Source organism: Eleginops maclovinus, chromosome 15 (assembly GCF_036324505.1).
Source record: "Eleginops maclovinus isolate JMC-PN-2008 ecotype Puerto Natales chromosome 15, JC_Emac_rtc_rv5, whole genome shotgun sequence".
In the NCBI taxonomy this organism is placed as follows: Eukaryota; Metazoa; Chordata; class Actinopteri; order Perciformes; family Eleginopidae; genus Eleginops; species Eleginops maclovinus.
In genome coordinates, this window is record NC_086363.1 from 16,831,224 (window position 1) to 16,851,449 (window position 20,226).

Consider the following 20,226-nt stretch of genomic DNA (forward strand, 5'->3'; position numbering starts at 1 on the left):
AAAGCTACACAGGGGACCACTCAAAGAAATGAATTGGATTTCAAAGGGAAGGCACAGTGGTAGTGCTAGGTTCATTACCTTTTGACAGGCAGAGATCACATTTAGGCAGGTTATTTTTCATGTTATGTAGGAAGAACTAGAAGTAAAATGGGACTAATAATCTTCTAAACCACACAAACAACTGTCCCAACCAAGATCAATATTGGCATCCATTCATAAATCCAAGTGGTACCATTTTCCTTTTTTTTCCCCGATTAATTGGCTGCCCAATTAAATGGTCCATCCAAGGGTTAGCCGCACAGCCTTATCCATTTAAGACTTATCCATGAGCTCAGGTGTAAGCTGGGAGAACAAACAGCGGCCGTACAGTAGCGGGCGGACACCTAGATAGCGGTTACGAGACTAATGACCTCACTGATAAGAAGATTGAGTCAGCGTGGGAGGCTACCACGGGACGGTGCTTGTTTTGACGAGGCCTTGAGACATGTAGGTGATGGGACAAACCGTCTCAACAGGCTGTTAAACACAGGGCTGCACTTTGTCTGATTCAACAGTGGTGGCTGGATATGATGTAGAAACTCACCAGGGACCGGTACGGATACCACACATACCGGTACATAGCATCTACACCTGGGACTTTAGTTTGGGGGTAATATCATCTCCAAAAGTCACAAAAGAGTCAAATTCAAAAAGAAAATGTTTAAGTCATGTGACACAATATTATCTAGAACTGACACATAAAACAATCACGGCATTTTGTTTTGTTTTGCACAAGGAGTACTTTAGTTGATTTTGCTGATAATACTTTTGTACTTTTACTTAAGTAAGATTTTAAAGGCAGGACTTTTACTTGTAATTAAGTATTTTACAATAATGTATTGGTACTTTTATTCAAATAAAGATTCTGAATACTTCTTCCACCTCTGCAGATTGAGGAACAGGTTTAGGGGCTCTGGGTTTAATCTTCCTCACACAGAAATGGATACTATAGTCTGCACAAAAATGACAAACAATAAAGGAAGAACCTCAATTCAGATCTGGATAAATGACAGAATCTTCATGTCCACTTGAGCGATCACTGAACTCCTACTCCAAACAGTGATTGTGCATCATAGCTTAGCAACTGTAACAAAACAAAGCATGCCAAGCCCTGGAGTTCTCCACATGATAAAGTGGTATGTATGGGGCTGTAGTAAAAAGTGACACTTGGCATCTAAATAGTTGGGAGTATGTTTGGAAATGCGTATGTAATGGATTAACCAGTGTGTTTGTCTTCTCTTACAAAGGCTGCTAGGATAGCATGTCTAGCTTTATAGCTATCTACCTGCAGTATTTATGCTAGCAAAGGGTTACCTCCAAAGTTAAATACCATATCATTAACCAACAGCACTACTTGAGAGGGTAACGTTAATAAAATCCCCCATCAAGACTGGGATATCCACCTTGTCTTGATGATTAATTACAAAAACATATTTGTTAATAAAGATAAACTGATTGAAAAGATGGGAAATAAGAATCAATCTTACTATTAATTGCATATTTGAGAGTGAGATTACTCAATTTACGGTTTGTTAAAGATTTGACTGAAAGTACCAAATTAAGGATCCATTTTTTTCCATATTTGCTGCGAAACCTTGACATGCGTTGCAAGTTGCAGTTAAGTTGCAAATTGTACACTTAATTATCCAAAAACTCTAACAGAGAAAACCGTAACTGCATTCGGCGATTCAAAGTCAGGCTAATAAGCTCCCCTGCTAAGCTATTTGCCTACCTAGAGAATATCATTAGAATGATAAATGGAAATGCCTCATTTGAGGTATTTCCTTATTGTAAGAGGATTAAGTCTGGGGAGGAAACAGATTTGCACAAATAAGGCATTTTGAAAACAGATGGGAACCCAACAAGGCAATTATGGAAAGGCAAGGCCTCTAGCTACAGGGGCTAAAGCATTTAGAAAGTCATTATTATTGAATATCAGTTCATTAAGTATTTTGGACAGAAAAACCTGATCATGTTTCACCCTAGGACCATTTTGAAGTATGGCGCAATTTTATAGTTTATGATTGAAAGGTATCAAGGCTATTAGTAAGGAAGGATGTCTGGTACGTGTGTTTGTGTGCTTCCGTAATAATGAAACACACTTTTTATTAGTTTCAAATAGAAATGAGGCTATGTTTAACTGATTTCCCAATGAATCCCCTTCTACAAACTTCTGTGAAACATGACTAATCAATAAACAGGAAGGGAGAAAATAAATTCAGTGACTGTGGCCCTGTTTAGTCTTATTTCAAAGGCCTAAGGGCGGAAATATTGGATTTGGCGCTGATGGAATTTACTTATCAGAAGCATGTGTTGTGTCTGTGTCATGACCTTCAGCGCAGGGAGGAAACAGTGTGAGGCAGCTCTTTATATATAGAAGGTGAATAATGGTGACGACTCAGTGGAAGACAATTGAGATGACAATCGCAGCGACCACAGGATTTCCCCCCCTACACCAGAGACATATTAAGAAGATTGTGGGCTAGTCAAACAGCATCAAATTCACTGAAATGTACTTTCACAACACCCACTTATTTAGCACTCATTCAGGTTGTGCATATAACCAGTTTCTCTCCTACAAAACCACTTTCAAGCCCAACACCACAAAGCCGCTAAATCGCTGTTAGCATGTCACAACGCCGAGGGGAAAAGATGCTTGTGAGTGAATGTGTAAACAGATTGTCAGGCGATGAGAATCTACCCAGACAACATCGTTATTCAGACAGAAGAAAGGAGGGACAATCAGATCAGTTGCATGTGAGAGCGACCGGCGTGAATGACGGCCATTCAGGTGGAAGATGGATGAATTTTGCTGACTGGCTCATCGGGGAGTATTTGAGTCATGCGTCTCCACTATAAAAGACAGGAAGGTCAGAACAGTGAGTACAAGAGACATGCAGAGGTGTGGATATATAGATGGGTCTTAAAATAGATCAGGTCACCGTCAAATTCGCCACCGCACCACGAGCCAAGGTCGCCGCTCTATCAGTGTCGGCTGGTATTCAGCAGTGAGTACAACAGAGACATGAGCTGACTGCCAATGATGTCTCCTTCAGTGCATCTAAGCCAACACTGTGGGCTCCTTTAATCCATTTCAACCATTTTAAAATCAGTCCCCATCTCTCTATCTCTCACACACTCTTTGCCTAATTTCTCACATCTCCTCTCTCATTCGCTAATTAGGCAGAAATGCCATAAAATACAAGTTTGAGTGCTAATGTGTCCATTGGGGTTTGCCGGATACGGCGTACGGAAAAAAACAATTCACAGGAGTCAAAAAATGTTTTTCTTTAATGTTAAGTGTTGACAAAACAAAAAAGTACATTTGAATTTATACAGAATGCGCATTGCATAAAAAGTGAAGTAATAACTTGCTATCGTAGGCGCACCAAAGTCCAGCCTCATTTTCACTGTATGCTACAGTATGTATAGAAGTCTACTATTTTGGTTGTTTATTATCAGAAGTTGATAAAAGGTTTTTTCGTACCACCAAGGTTCTAAGCTGGAAAAGCCAATACTAGAAGGTGGAGTCAAAACACTGCAGACCACTGATTGGTCAGAGAGAATTGTCACTAAGGCGACACAAGACATCCCGCCAAATTTGAAATAGCCAAGCAAACGTCAATTGTGGCAAAAATGTGGTATTCACTCGGTATGCAAAAAAGGAAGCCTACAAAACTTTGAGATTTTTTAAACAAAGTATGAATAATAAAGTTCATGTTCAAAAAGAGCAAGAAGAAGCATAAAAGCTTTTCTAGCAAACATTGCTAATCGAAAGTCATACAGAGTTCAAAATAAATGTAAAAGATGAATCTCTTCGTACAAATAAAACAAATGATTAATAATGATATTTATAATAATAATATTTATAATAATAATGATATTTATAATAATAATGATATTTATATTAATAATGATATTTATAATAATGATAGTAAAATAATCTTTACAGATAAACCAACAACAAAAAAATCATCAAAGACAAACAATAATCCTGAGATCATCGGCCCTGCTCACGGTGGTGATGATCATTGCTGATCATTTGATATTCCCAACTACATATCAGGGTCATGTAGAAAAACAAAACAGGATAAAACACCCGATGCCAATTGCTAGTGGTGCTGAGCAGAGTCCCACCATGCAGTTGAAACATGGCGTAAGAACCCAGACCAGCTGACCTGCTCACACTGCAGCACTACAAATAACTTGATCCAGTCCATTTCGTTCCAAAAGACCGGCATCTGAGCACTGTTTTGAATAACAATAGCTGTCCCAGGGGGTAATGTTGCAGCAGAGAAGCCGGCCATTTATAATCAGTGATATATTATTATTATTATCATCATCATCATCATCATCATCATCAGGGGTGATATTTGCCTATTTATGGACTCAAGGCGTACATCAACAAAAGCATCTAATAGAAATGCATCTCGCTATGCACTGATGCTGGGTAATTTGTTTTATATTATCTAAAACTGCATCACAAATACCTACTTGCCCACATTTTCCAACTGAACTGTGATTTAAAAGAGCATGCTTTGCTGCAGCACTGCTGACTGATGAGTCTTGCTAAGCAGCTAATTTAGCCACAGTAGTGTGCAGTCCTTACTTAGCCTCAACAAATACCTTTCCATTTAGCTTGAAGTTCCCTTAACAAGTATGACAGCGTGACAGGTGGTCAAAGTCTGTGCATGTGTGTGGATGCAGCAGTAAAGCTTTATTAAGGATGCAGCTCGGCTCTGTGCTGTCAGACTGGTCTATCTGATCGACTCTGCCTATGCTCGTGTGCTTCTTGTGCACGCACCAACACAAAGTATACGCATACACACAAAATAAAAAAGGATAAGTATACACACTAACACACTAACACACAACACAAGATAGAAGATACTACTGGTAGATGCCCTGCATGCATTCACGCGCCAACCTCTCTGTCACTAGGCAAAGCTTGGATACAGCAGTCTGGGAGGGGGCAGAGGAGCTACGGGAGGCAAGGAAGGGGGGGGGACATGAGGAGAGAGCAAACAGAGGAAATATAGGAGGGAGAATATAGGAGGGTAAAAGAGAGGGATGATATTGAGACAAAGAGGACCCAAAAAAAAGAGGTGCATCATTACAGACACAAGTGCAATGAACAGTAATTGACAATGTCAGACCGAGACATAGCAGGAGCAGACAGACAGACAGACAGGGTGAATGGGGCGGGTGGCACTGGTGGACGAAGAGGCGGACCTGGCCTCTAAACAGCTGCTGTTCTCTCTAACATTGCACCTCTGCTCCAAATTCCACAGGCCGCCCGGCCATGAGGGGCTGTGGCCTGAGTCAGCACTTTTCACACACACAGCTGAGCCCTCTGCTCAATGCAGCCAGGGGATGCACTAGATACGGCACATGCAGAGGGACATAAAGCAGGCAGCCGTGACAAAGGTTGGCAGATTTCTCACTAGCTTTTTCAGCGTTTCATGAGATGTGGTTATCAAATCAAATATGGACGTTTTGTGAATTCGATGCATTCGATGTGATGCAAATGCTAACTCAAACAAGGTAGCAAAAGGTAACAGCTTTCTTTAGAGGACCAAGGAAGAATAGCAGCATCATGTTCAGCAACAACATTACACTGAAGTAGAACGACTACTAGTAAGAATCTCAAATAAATGCTAACTTTTCCCGTGCTAAAGCCAACAGGAACATTCCAAACTAACAGCAGCACGAAGCAATACCCTATGGTAACAACAACAGCAACATGTCCAAAGACATATAAAACAGAAAATACTGAAATAAATATTATAATGTCCATGGTAGAATTGAGTGGTGCAGGAATGAGTCATTAGTTAGCATTTTAGTACTTCCAGCTCTGTCCTCAACTGCTTATTGATTGAATGAGATGCCTTGAAATAAGACTTGAGAGATTTTCAGATTGATTTTCTACAACATAAAGGTCAGTAGATGCCCCATTCATGAATGTCTAAACTTCTGTGTCAAAGTCATTGGCCATATTGAACTTAGTAGTGATGCAAAGCCGATAGCGTAACGGTTGTTTTTCACTCCCGCCAGCGGCATTCACACTGATAAAACAGCTATTTGGAGATTAACCTGCTCCTGAAAGTATCATAATCACTGGTTTACTACATCCATTTTGTTGCGGTATCCCTAAATCCAATTGAAAAATCCTATTGCTTTTTGTCGTGGGACCCTTGCAATGCCAACATACAGATGAGCTTACAAAAATACAACATCCCTGCAGCAATCTATGCCCAGTAAGTTCACGCCTAAAGCAGAGACAAGTGAAAGTCCTCTGGCAACACCCCCCATCCAAGGGGTTCTGTGCCTCGCTATTTCTCTGCATGAAACACCCTGTGATAGAGGGGAACGCAGGGAGAACTCCAGAATGAAACAAAAAGGGGCAGAGAAGATCCACTGCTGCCATTTTCTTCTATGTTATTTATGAACAGGTGCCATGGCAAGACTCCTGAGGGCCCCCGTTTGAAGAGCTGCTAATAGGTTTTATCCTGGGGGAGGCGGCGGTGGAGCAGGCACACTTCCATAGATGCTGATAGATTTATAGGAATAAAAACGTTGCGCTGAACCTACAATGAGTTTTATATATCCAATATGAAATCAGAAATCTGCTTTTACATCCTATTAGATTTACTACATACTAGATGCCAAATTGTGTGTATGGCCACTGCCCAAAGTCTTAAATTCCCTAATCCCTAGATTTAACAGCGGCTAAACATAAAGTTTTCTTTAAATTGGGTATGTTCCTTCCTTCCACATCAAAAGTGTATCACAACACATATATTCTTGGGTCATATTTTTATTATAATAGAATCCATAGTTCATGTGAGACATTGCTACTGAACCGTATCATCATTGGGAGGTTTTTGCGGTATAATGAAAATAAAGCTTGACTGTACAGTGTGCTGAATTTCAGGTTTGAAAGTTTTTTATGTTGTTTTTCTGTCGATCCCTATTTGAAGCCAGTCTCATATATTACACATTAAAAAGAAGAGCGTTTTTGGAGACGCATTGACCGCATCCCTGAAATGATCTAGATATTACCAGGACGAGCTGTGAGAAATTAAGTATAATCCACGTCACGTTGTGCCTTTTTCTCGCTCTAAGAAGGTGCCACCCATCTCCCAAACAAAACTGAATATTTGCAAAGGTTGAGAACACTTCTAAAAACGGACCATCTCCTGTTAATTGTTACATGCGTGAAAGGGAAACTCCAAAAATGTAATTCTCCCGATAATCCAGAGATCACTAAATGGCTCTAAAGTCCGATAGTCATTCGCCTATAAACTCTGGTTTGGTAACTTCCAACTCCTGAGATAAGAACCTGGCTATTAATATACTAAAGTGTAATTTTCCAATTTTTTTGCCAAATTTGTGTCTGCTGTTTGGTTCTGAGGAATTGGTTTGGAAACGTTTTCACTTAACTATGAGGAAATAATAAAAGCAAAGGTTTGTGCCAGAACAAAACCATTAGTCCAAAGCCGATTTGAGTCGAATGATAATTTTGTGTGGGTTGGTCATTATAAAGAATCCCTTTACTATTACACATAGCCATTTAGATCCATTCTTATTAACACAATATTGATTATAGTCGCGTTATAAGTATCCCTTTAATCTTCTGCTGTAATTACTATGGATCACCTACAGTTTTATGAAATTAAAAGCAGGTGTTGGGCATTATTCTGCCATCAGTTGAATTGGCTTTACCTTACATCTTGCTCAGTGGACATACATTCCCTTTCATTGATACACACTCTAAGATGTGTGTGAATATGGGAAGAGACAACACTCAACTTTGGTCCATTGTGGTTCATCGAGAGGACAGGGCATGCAGCCTTCCCAAATTGACCCTCAACAGCATAATAAAATCTTGTGAGGAACATTATTGCTTTGTCTGTACCATCTATCTGTAAGAGCGTGGTCCTAGACTTGGATGGCTGACGAAAAGGACAACTTACTCCTCTTAGCTAAAGGGTCATTACAGCGAAAGAGGACCAACATCTTGTCCTTCAGTATGCATGGATCGACACACTCACAAATGATTAGAAGTGTTAGAAGTAGCACTAAAGCTTCTTAGACTTTCTGGGAAATCAAACTCATCTTGCATGTTGATCTCCGGAGCTTGATATCCACTACAAGAAATGGCCTGGGTGATATCAAGACAAATATATCAGGATATTTTCGCCCAAATATCTTGATATTGATGCATAATGTGACAATATTGTAGGGTAGACCTTTGATGCATTCACCAAATATTAACACGATAACAAAGTAAGTGAAGTCAAATATTTGGATTAGCTAGAATAATCTGGTCAATTCAGAAAAGTTCATCTGCAGCCTTTAAAAACAGGAAAACACAACATTTACAATGTTAGAATACCAAAATCTAAGTCGATATATTTTCTGATATATTACATCAATATATTGTCCAGTCTGAGGATAGAGGTGAACACATAATTCACCACGCAACTTTTACTAATGCAAGAGCATGTGGCTTGAACTTCATGCTCAAAAAAGATCCACCTACAGATATTTAAAACAAAGCTGCAGTAGAAAAAGAAACACTACAATGAGCAAACCCAGCAGGTTTATTTTCTTCAGCCAGTGATGGACAGACATCTGAGCAGCAGAAGACTAAGGTAGGAAGAAAAAAAGATATGGGTGGATGAAAGGAAGTGAAGGTGAAGAAAAAAGGGAAGGGGGGGGGCATTTGCAGTCAGATCCCGAGGGTCCTGAAAGCCTGGCTAATGACCTGTGCTACAGTGTGTCCTTTGGGACCTGAAGAAAGGAAGCCAACCCTTCCCCTGCCACTTTGTGATGACACATCACAATTAGCAGCAGGCATTTCTTTGCCTACAAAGCTCCCAGACAGATTGACTTTTTAAGGCCATCTGTGAAATGCCCAGATGCTGCAAATGCCAGGAGAAATTTCCAAGGCATTATTCTAAAGGTCCAAGTAATCCGAGGATGGCCTGCAGAAAATCCTATCCTTGCTACCACCGGTGTGTCCCTTAATAATCATACATTGTTAGCAACTTGTAACCACAGACCTTATATTAAGCATCCAACCCAGGGGTCTCAAGCCCCCGGCCCGCGGGCCAACTGCGGCCCTCGAGACGATAGTGTGCGGGCCCCACCTCAATATGAAAGTTTAATGTTAGTGCGGCCCGCGAGTTTGATACGAATGGCACTTTTCAGTGTTGTGTGCAGAGCTGAACGAACCTACCAATCACGGTGGGGTATATTGCTCTCGGGGGCGGGACATCGGCCGCGGGCTCAGAAGCGGAGGCGGGCGCGGAAATTGCTGCTCAGCGGGACAGAAAAAGAAGCGGAAAAGACGTAGCGGCTAAACACTGAAACTTCAACGCGACAGTGACACCAAGTGGAAATATATATTACACAGCCCCAAACATGTCTTTTTCAAAGCCTGCAGTGAAGAGAAAGGTTGGTGATGAGCACAGACAATTTCAGGAAAAGTGGGAAGTGCAATATTTCTTTGTTGAACACAGGGGCATCCCGACGTGTCTTATTTGCACAGAGAAAGTTGCAGTGCACAAAGAATACAATTTGAAACGTCATTACACAACTAGACATGCTGAGGAGTATGCAAAATACCAGGGAGATGAGAGAGCCAACCGGGTTGCTAATCTTAAAACATATCTACTGAGGCAACAAGATTTCTTTAAGAAAGCAACCAGAGAGAATGATGCAGCAGCCGAAGCTAGCTACGTGGTTAGTGAGATGATTGCTAAAGCAGGAAAGCCATTCACAGAAGGTGAATTTGTCAAAAAGTGTATATTACAGGCTGCAAGTATTGTCTGTCCAGAAAATAAAGGTCAGTTTAGCAGCATCAGCCTTTCTGCCAACACCGTGGCAGAGTGCATTTCTGACCTGTCAAGTGACATTTATGATCAACTGTGTGAGAAAGCAAAATGTTTCAGTGTATACTCAGTCGCTCTTGATGAGACCACAGACATCACCGACACTGCCCAGATCGCAATCTATGTCCGTGGTGTTGATGACAATTTTGAAGTCATAGAGGAGTTGCTCACAGTGATTCCAATGCATGGCCAGACCACCACTCAGGAGATATTTCACCAGCTGTGTGATGCCATTGAGAATGCCGGTTTGCCATGGAAGAGGTTTGTTGGAATAACAACCAATGGAGCGCCATCAATGACAGGGAGGAAAAATGGACTGGTGGCACCAGGAAAAAAAACTGGAAGAGGAAGGTGTGGAGGAGGCCATTGCTCTGCACTGCATTATCCATCAGCAGGCTCTTTGCAGCAAATGCCTGAAGTTTGACAATGTTTTGTCTTTTGTTGTGAAATGCATCAACCAAATCAGATCCAGGGGCTTAAAGCACAGAAGGTTCCATGCTTATTTTTAGAGGAAATGGAGTCAGAATATGGGGATGTGCTCTACTTCACAGAGGTACGTTGGCTCAGCAGGGGAAACATGTTGAAGAGATTTTTTGAGTTGAGAGCGGAAGTGAAAGCCTTCATGGAGAAAGATGGGGTTGCTGTTCCTGTGCTAAGTGATCCCAAATGGCTCATGGACTTAGCTTTTTTTGTTGATATCACACATGAGCTTAATTTGCTGAACAAGAAGTTACAAGGCCAGGGGCAACTTGTTAGTGCTGCCTATGACAACGTGAGAGCATTCTCTACAAAACTTATGTTATGGAAAGCCCAGCTTTCTCAGACAAACCTTTGCCATTTTCCAGCATGCAAGGCACTCATGGATGCAGGCACACCATTCAGTGGTGAGGAGTATGTGGAGGTCATTTTGAAGCTACAGGAGGAATTTGATCACAGATTTGCAGACTTCAAGACGCACAGAGCCACATTTCAAATTTTTGCGGACCCCTTCTCCTTTGATGTGCAAGCTGCCCCTCCTGTGCTTCAAATGGAGCTCATTGACCTGCAGTGCAACTCAACCCCCAGCTTCCCTGAGCTTTCACGAATGTTCAAGCGGACCATGTGTCTTTTGGGGAGCACATACTTGTGCGAAAAGCTGTTCTCTACGTTGAACTTCAATAAGTCCAAGTACAGGTCCAGACTTACTGATGAGCATCTTCAAGCCCTACTGAGGGTCTCAACTGCTTCATCCCTGCTTAAGCCAAATGTGGCTCGGCTATGCGAGAGGAAGCGCTGCCAGATCTCTAGCAGCAAGAAGTAGGCAGAAGAAGCCATGTTCAGAACAGTTTATGTTCAATGTTCCATTCATGTTCAGAAAGTGAAATGTTAAAGAACTGTTAATACAGATATTTGAATCTGAATAATAATAATTACAATTCTCAGCAACTATATGTGGTTTCTTCAGTCTTCTATATCTGCTGTATTATTATTATTATTATTTTCATTTTATTTATTTATTACTGATTGATTGGTTTTTTTCTTATGAATTTGTTAATTTATTTTTTCATCTTATTTTGTGTTAAAAAATAAAAATAAAGACATTTGATAACATTGGAATGTTTGTTAGTACTTTTCTTGTGGGAAACCTGATGCGGCCCAGCCTCACCCAGACTCTACCTCTAACGGCCCCCGGGTAAATTGAGTTTGAGACCCCTGATCTAACCAAAAACACGATAAAAAAGGCTACTGGTTGTGGTAAGATGCTCACTCCTTTTCTTTTCTGTGGTTGACACAAATTTAAGAGACGGATCACGTGTTGTTCTACCACATTAAATACATCAGCAGTGACCCCCCCCACTGGAGATTCTTGAAGAGTTTATGTGTCTGAAAAACGATGGTTGTTAACAAGTGGCTGAATAGGATTACAGAAGTTGTCAAGGACGTTGTACATCATTACACCGAACACGCAAACACTCCCGCTAAGTGTGTTTGCCCTCTTCTAGAGCCATGGCTTCTAGTTAAACTCAGTATGACTAAAAAGAAAAGCTTTGTTAAAATATGCAAGTGCGAAAGTCAGTTGAAAGGATTTTAAGTCGGCGTGACGTTGAAGTCCTGTGACCCTGCTCGTCTGTATATAGCATACCGTTAGCATTTTGCTTCTGGCAATTCGATTTATGATTAAAAAATGATAAAGTAGGGTAGAAATGTGGAGATTATCCGGCTAAACAAAACATGCATTTATAAAACAGGTTCGTTTTCCACAGAGCTAATTTTTTACAATATTCCAAAATCCTATGGAGAAATCACATTGCTTTTTTGTCAAAGGAACCTATGCGCAGTTTACTTCCGGGTTGGCCTACAGAAATACGTCATCCCAGCACCACTCTATTGATAACTGATCTTCTGTAAATGAATTACTTTCATTATTTGTATTCGTAGGCAGGCTTGTTTAGATTGCTGTGGACTACTCCCTTTGGGATACTAAACTCCTGTGGAACAGTAGCGGACACCAGGAGAGGAGAGGAGAGGAGAGGAGAGGCGAGGAGAGGAGAGGAGAGGAGAGGAGAGGATCTGTATGGGCCCCTCTGTTATGTCTGATTGTTTTCGAGGCCACTCAGGACAAAGGCAAAGGCTTTGTGTGTGTCCTGTGTGTGTGAAAGGATTGAAAGAGCATAGATGTTCAAATGAGCAAACAGAATGCATACAAATTAAAGGCAAAGGACTCAACCAGCAAAGGAAATAAATAAAGCTAGTGACCTCACACCTTCAACAACTCCAAAAAGTTGGACACGAGTGGGCCACAGAACACACAATGAGATTCAGCTGTCCCACTTCCTGGTGTGACATCATGTACCCGTTGGGTCCGGACTAGCTCACCGAGTCCTTGTGGTTACTTCCTGTCCTCTGTGCCCAGACAGGAAACAGCAGAACAACAAGAGGGTTGACAAGGATGTCCTGATAGAAGTCCAGCCCGCAGAGGATCTTAAAGTCACAAACTAATATTGACATTAGAATTGTAATGAATTCATAAATCTCCTACTGACTGTGATGCCAATGTATTATTCCCAGCCAGCTTTCACATTTGAGTGCTGGATTTATAATTTAAGACATCCACATTTTGAAATATTCTATTCTGTTTGCAGCTGCCTTTTATTATATCAAACTGTGACTTTCATTGTTGTATTTTATACCTGTATTAACCTTTGTTGGCTTGTTTTGCTTTGAATTATCTTGGCTTTTTAATAACAGTTTTTAAATGTATTTATTTTATCACTGTCTTAACATCTTTTGTAAAGCCCTTTGAATTGCCCCGTTGTGGAAATGTGCTTTAAAGATAAACATGACTTGCCTTGCAATCTAGCTCAACAACAATTACCACCAGCAACCATTTCAGTAACTCCATGTCTTTATGGAGAAATTATTATTACAAAGCAACCATTCCTGACAATTTCCATTGTGTCTTTGATATCCAACAAAGCTTAAAAATAAAAGCACTAGAGGACATTTCCTGCCTGGTTTACCTTGAGCTAAACAGGGCTAATCAAACGAGATGACTGATGTTTCTGCAGCTGCTATCCGTTAGCTTCCAATGATCTAAATGCATGTTTATAGCTGCAGCGTCAGTATGCAGCCAGAGGTTTAAAGTGCTAGCCTTTCACTCAGCCTGGTTAGTTCATGGTGGGGTGAATTGGCGTCCGAGCAGAATTTAAAACCATGTGACACAAAAAGGTCTTCTTTGGAATGAACACAACTCATATTCATAAAGGCACAGCATAGCTCTTCTGGTCTGTTCAATTACGGGGAATAACAGGGAGGGACTCCAGTCGGTGAACTATGAGATAGCCTATTTAGGAAAAACACAATATGAACTTGTGTGTGTATGTGTATGTGTGCGTGTGTGTGTGTGTGTGTGTGTGTGTGTCCACTGTGTGAGGCATGCTGCCAATGAAAGCCTTTCAGGGTGGAGCACCATCAGCTGCAGCTGAACAGCTGGCCACTGCCGGCTAACATTCAGTCTGGATTGAGAAAAGGTTAGATGCCCTCCCCCCATGTTTGCCAACTGAGTGCTGGCATGGCTGCCCTCTTTCTACAGCTGCCCGGCAATCCGTTTCCCCAAACAGGGAGGGGGATCAGGACCAAACAAAAAGCAGGAAATGAGGGAGAAATGTAGGAAAACAGAATTTCTATGACAAATGGATGCACAACTTAAATCCCTGAACACTAAAGACATCCAACAAACGGCTAAACTAATAAATAAGGAGGAGCTTAATAGTCAGTTTGAAATCCGATTTAAAAACAATAATCTTTACTGTTGGTGCTGAAATGTACTAAAACACTAAAATCCCACCACATGAACCAAGGGTCGGAAAGGAACCAAAATAATCATTCATATATTCATTTTTCACTTCCTAGCTGAGAATGTGTTGGTACACCTACAAGTTGAAAGAGGTCCTATTGTGCTTTTGGGGGTTTTCCCTTTCCTGCTCTGGAAAAAATTAAGAGACCACTCCACATTTTTCATAAATCTCAATCTCTACACGTATGGCAGCCATTCCAGTGTCCGTTGAATTCCAACACAGAGAAATGTTGTCAGTATTTATAGAATAAAATATATATTTTTATTTTAATCAAACACATACCTATAAATAGTAAAACCAGAGAAACGGATAATGTTGCAGTTGTCCCAGAGCTGTATGTTTCTATGCATGTAAATGGTCTGCAAAGACTAAAATCCCAAAGTTCTCTCCCACACACTCCCCCCCCCACTGCCTGAAAAACCTCCATGGACTGCCTGGTTCACTACCGTAACCTAGTGACATCACTATGTATTGCACGCTTCTATAGCCTAGCGCTACAACACATTGTACGAGAAAGGCTAAGGGGCGGGACATCTGTAAGTGGTTGCCGATCACAACAGAGCTGGCCAGCTAACCAATCACAGCACACTGGGCTCTGGTTTCAGACAGAAGGTGAAAAGAAGTGCTGCAGTACAGGCAGAATGAGAAAAATAAAGAGCGTTTTGAACATTAAAGCATGGAGACATGTCCCAGTAGAGGCACAAAATACAAATATCAACTTGAGAATGACCTAATAAACCTCATCAATCATCCACAAATATTTGCAATACTTCTGATAAAAACACAAAACAGGAAGATGTTGACATAACTTTGGTGTCTTGCATTGAGCTTGGCGTAGGAGAATAGATACAAGTGCAGGCCTGAGCTGGTGTAATTAATAGACATAGTGACTGCTGTGCAAGGACTCAGGATACAGTGTACTTTCTCTTGTGGCTGCAGGTCATATAGGGGTCTCTATTTCAGCTGCAATGAGGTCACCAAACAAGAAGAAAAGCACAACCCCAAAACAAATGTTCTTGTCTGGATCATTCTCAGGACAAAAGGAGAACATCACTTAACCTTTGTCCTGGTTGTGCCGCTGTAGCAAAAAGGGTACACAGGTACCATCTTCCCTGTCAGAACTGTAGCCTCTAAGCGGCTGACAAAGGCAGATCAATCACAAGTCCAAGAGGTCTTAGGTTTCATGGAGCCCATCTTGAACTATTTTTCTGTGTGTAAGATTAGACTGTGTTTTGAGTACGTGTTAATGCTATCCGTCTGATCCAATCTGTTCCTTATAGGCTGCAGTTGTCATGTGCACTCTCTGGTTCTGTTGTAAGTATAAACACGGGGTCGGAATGGTGTTATATCACTTCCTCAGCTAACATTTAGCTAGTAATTGTCCAAACACTTGAAAGTGTGTGTTGCATGAAGCGGGATTTTTCTTTCTCACAAACAAGACAAGACTTGACCCCAGTGATAACATATTTTTGTGGATGGTTACATCACAAAAGGTGTGGTCCGCTACATTTGGACTGCATCATCAAAATGCTATAACCACGCTACAGCAAGTCATTTCTTCTCTTCCAGCACAATGGACATCTCGTTTCCTGCTACTGCTCTTATATCTGGTAGTCTGTCTTTCCTTTGTTGTAAAAATGAAAAAAGGCACATAATATCCCAAAATGCTTTACTGGGACAATGCATCATGATTCAAATCACATAAAACAAACATAAGAAGTGGTATAGCGTTCCCATTACCCAGAATTACCTGTTTAAAAAGTTGTTCTTAAAGGTTTCTCAGTGAGCCCTGGTAAAACATTTTTTGTTCAAGGTGGTTCATAACGTTGTGCTACTCAAAGAATACGAGAGCAGGTTCAGAATGCAGAACACAAACATGTGGACGTTCCCAATTTATCGAAATACTATACCTAAATCAACCATTTAGACTAAAGAACTGTTTTTAGAAACCCTTTTTTTTTTTTTTTAAAAAGGACCCTATATGGCTGTCTTGCTTTGGGGAAAAAATAGACTTTCGATCAAAATAAACTGAAGTCAACCTTTTAGCAAGTATGATTGTCTTTAGCAACAGCTGAGAAATCCTAAACATTTTCCCTTTTAAAGCTTGCTAGGTTCCTCCACATCTGTTAGCTAATGCCAGAAGCGTACAGTTATCTAAGGTTAACTTAAGTTACTTGGTAAGAAAAGTTAATCTAGCATTTAATAGAAACCTCTTGTTTGTAATGACTGTCTTTAATAGGAGGGGTTAAGAATCTTTTGGGAGAACAAGTTATATCAAGACTCCTATTTCCCTTTTCTATTCAAGCCATAAGGGAGTCTCTGGCCAATATTCACATGGTGACACTTCCAAAATATCTAATATCACCAATCTTGACTAATGCAGTCTACCTTAAAGTCTTTGGTGACAAAAGAGTCAGTTTCATCGACAACTAGGTACAGACTCTGCAACTGATTTAAACTAATACATATTATGTGAAAGGCGGCTTATTTTTCATGTAAATCTCCCCAGAGCGGAACGCAGTTACAGGCATCAACATGGGACCTCGATGGGACCTCGATAGGACCACGACAGCTTGGACACATCTGCATGTTGTGTGTTGTGTCTGGCCGAGTTCCGTCAGAGTTTCTAGTGTCAACAGAGGGAAATGTCTGGATGAAGGCACCACTTTGCAATCACAGGGCACCAGTCCTTTTAGCACCAGCTTTGCTGATCGACCGGGGACTAACAATTGGGAGAAAAAAAAACAGGATGCTCCAAAGGGAAACCAAATCCACCCACTTCCAGTATTTTACCAGCCAGAAGAGCTCCATTTAGCACAGAATAGGTTGTCCAGATGGTGGCTGGTGGGGTAAACCAACTGAGCAACCACAGCCAAACGCAACCACCATTTGACTGATTTAACTGCCATCCTGTCTGTCTCACACTGCCTCTCTGTAATAGGCACAACTGCTGCCTGTTCAAGCTGTTTCACAAATAAAGAAAGCATAAAGATGCAAGCAAATAAGCAGAACTACAGCTTCTTTCCACTATGCTGTTGTCTCCTATACTGACTGGTGTATCCTTTATTTGTCTCGATGAAGGGCAGGGATTTACTCCTGTGTTGCCTCACAGTGCGGCAGCACTTCTTTCAGGGCTTTAAAAGACAAGCAGGCCAGCCAGGCATGCTCCGGCAGCTAGCTGGGCCTCTGCACCAGATAGAAAAAGGTGAGTTGTTCACATTCCTGCTTCATGCACAAACCAAACCCCCGATGTCACACACCAACAACTCAATCATTTGTGCAGAAAGAGAGAGAGAGAGAGAGAGTGTGTGTGTGTGTGTGTGTGTGTGTGTGTGTGTGTGTGTGTGTGTGTGTGTGTGTGTGTGTGTGTGTGTGTGTGTGTGTGTGTGTGTGTGTGTGTGTGTGTGGTCCTCCTGTGTGTTTTTATCTAACCTTCAGGAATGGGAAAAACCTCTTGCTGCATAACTACCTTCCTTATTAGGAACTGTTTGAATCATGGGTGAAATATTTTGGGTATGTTACAGCGAAGACAACAAAAGATCACTCTTTATTTTAACAATGTCAATGATAGGACACAGCTAGGTATCAACAACCTACACGCCCTTAAAAAAGGAAAACAAACTGCTATGCAAAGTAGTTGAGAGGGTTGGTTCAATGACAGAAAGGCATACACTTTATGTAAGAGTACTTTTTTCGTAATAATTAAATGGTAGCCTGGAGGATAAGACACCTTTATGAGATCTTTCCTGGATTGATATCAAACTCTGAGTGGGCCTGGTTAAGCTCTTCCTCACTACAGTCTGATGTGCTTCTGTGTATTTGGATACTCTTTGACGACGTGGTACCACCTTTCCCATGTGTCTATTGTCTCCTGTTTAATGGTAACTTCAACATGCTGTCATGTGTGATTCCTGCATAAAACATTTAATTAAACGTGTGGCCTTGCTTTAGGGAGGCCAACTGAGCCCCACTGCTACTATAAAAGGAATGTGATGGGAAGGGAGGGCCACTGCACCAGCAACATTATGAGCCTATCATCTTACCAAAAAAGCACGAGTCAAACAACAGCAAATAAAAAAAATAAAAATAGGCTTGCTGCTTACCCCATTCCAAAAACTCCAGGATATTTTTCTCTCTTCTGAGTGGGGAGTTGTTGCACTCATCGTAGAGGCACACCAGGATATCCAGCAGTGTTTCCACACTCAGGCACTGGCCGATAGACTGAGCCGGGCCATCCAGCATCAGCTTCTCCAGCTTCTTCAAACGCACCTCTCCCGACATGATTATTCCGGGTTTTTAAAAGTAATGAATGATGATGAAGGGGATAGGGAGGGGAAATAAGCCAACGGCCTAGCACACAGTGGGCCTGTAGAGAAGTTCTTAAATGTGTCCCGAAAATAATAAAACTTTTTTAGTTGGCCTGGGCTAAATCGGCGTTAAAACCGGCCAGGTCATGGTCTCCCTGTCAAGATCCAGAGTCTAAAATATGTAGCACGTCCCCATTTTATAAAAGCTATCCCCACAGGGCAAAATAAGTAGTCACAGTTACAGACCCTGGCTACCCCGGGCCGGCTGATTTGATGAAATCCAAACGTCAAGTGGCAGTTTTCTGGTCTTCTCTCGGTGAGAAATGGGAAAAGAATCCAATCAACTCGGTTCAACAGATCCCCCTGAGTTGTTGTGGTGGATATTTAGAATTCTCCATTCTTGCAGGGACCCAAAAATGCAAGGCAGATCTGCAATGCTACAAAGCCTCAGCGCCCCTCCTCTGCTCCAGGAATGGAAGGGCGACACAGGCTTAGTTAGCTGCTAGGCTAGCTATGTAGCTAGCCAGCGAGCTAGCATTAACGTTACTTTTCTTGCTTCTTAAATGCCATCGTTGCTCCTTTTCCCCCGGGAGTTGACATACAATATGCACAGTGTTAACAGAGCCTTACTGAATTTGGCCCCTTTCGACAGTGTAGTTGTTTTCCATCCAACTGGAAAATATTCCCTTGTTTTCACAACTCAGTGCTGGCAGATATGTTCTTTAAATCCCATTCTTCGTCCAAATGTCTATTTAGTTTCTTCACAGTTCAACGCGGTGGTTAGTTCAAGAGTTCCAACAGCCCGGCAGTAAGTTAGCCGTCAAAAATGCAGGCCGTTTTTGAAGGTTACAGAGGAGCTGGTTTCACGTCAAGAGCAAAACTGTAGTCTAGTCTTGCTTATTCCAAATACGGGACACAGCCTAAACTCCCCCTGTCCTTTCCTTTGCCTTGCCTGCCTCCCCCGCCGGTCGGTCGCTTCTTGCCGTCTTTGCACAGTCAAGCTACCAGCAGCCTGCTACCAGAGACGTTCGACAGGAAAGACAACCAAATAGATAGCTCTATCCGTAACATCGCACAGGATTGTGGGAAGAATTGCTCGTTTGTAAAATATGAATGAGCTACAAATGGACGCTAAGCTAGCGACGCTGCTTAAACGCACTAAAAGCACAATCTATTAGCTCTATAAAACACTTTACCTCTTTCTTACTCGATGGAGAATGTATTTAGCTGCAATGTGATACGTTTCGAGACCGTGATGTGAGTCATTTTTACGAAAAATGTCGATGTGGTCCACTTTCACGCATGCGCAGAGCACCTTTCCCTCAAATCGGCCATCTTTGCTTTGCCATGACTTGAATGCGTCCATTTCTTTACAGCTAGCAGCCTATCTTTAGTGTTCTAGCATCTCTGACTGCTGCTGCAGGCAAAATCCCAGATCATCATCATGGCGCCGGTCACAGCATCTGCTGTGCGGAAGAGGTGGGGGTGTGGGATGGTGGTGGTTGGGTGGGGGCTGTCAATATTGTGAATGGAAACTGCGGGCTGTCTGTCAGTTTGCTGGTGACGTGGTCTGGAGAGGACACATTTTCCTTCAGATCGGAATAACAATGACCGCTGTCCCTTTAATTGCAACAAAAAAAAACC

General features: G+C 41.7%; 1 protein-coding gene across 6 annotated transcripts in view; it reads right to left on the bottom strand.

Moving 5' to 3' along the window:
- cdc42bpab (CDC42 binding protein kinase alpha (DMPK-like) b) overlaps positions 1 to 19,558 on the bottom strand; it is an 89,419-nt gene extending 69,861 nt beyond the window's left edge. For all 6 annotated transcript variants that reach the window (XM_063901446.1, XM_063901444.1, XM_063901447.1 and 3 more), the window contains exon 1: positions 18,379 to 19,558. In XM_063901446.1, coding sequence (XP_063757516.1) covers positions 18,379 to 18,556 — 178 coding nt within the window. In that variant the 5' untranslated portion in view covers positions 18,557 to 19,558. The remainder of the gene's footprint in view (positions 1 to 18,378) is intronic.
- Positions 19,559 to 20,226: the final 668 nt, after the last annotated feature.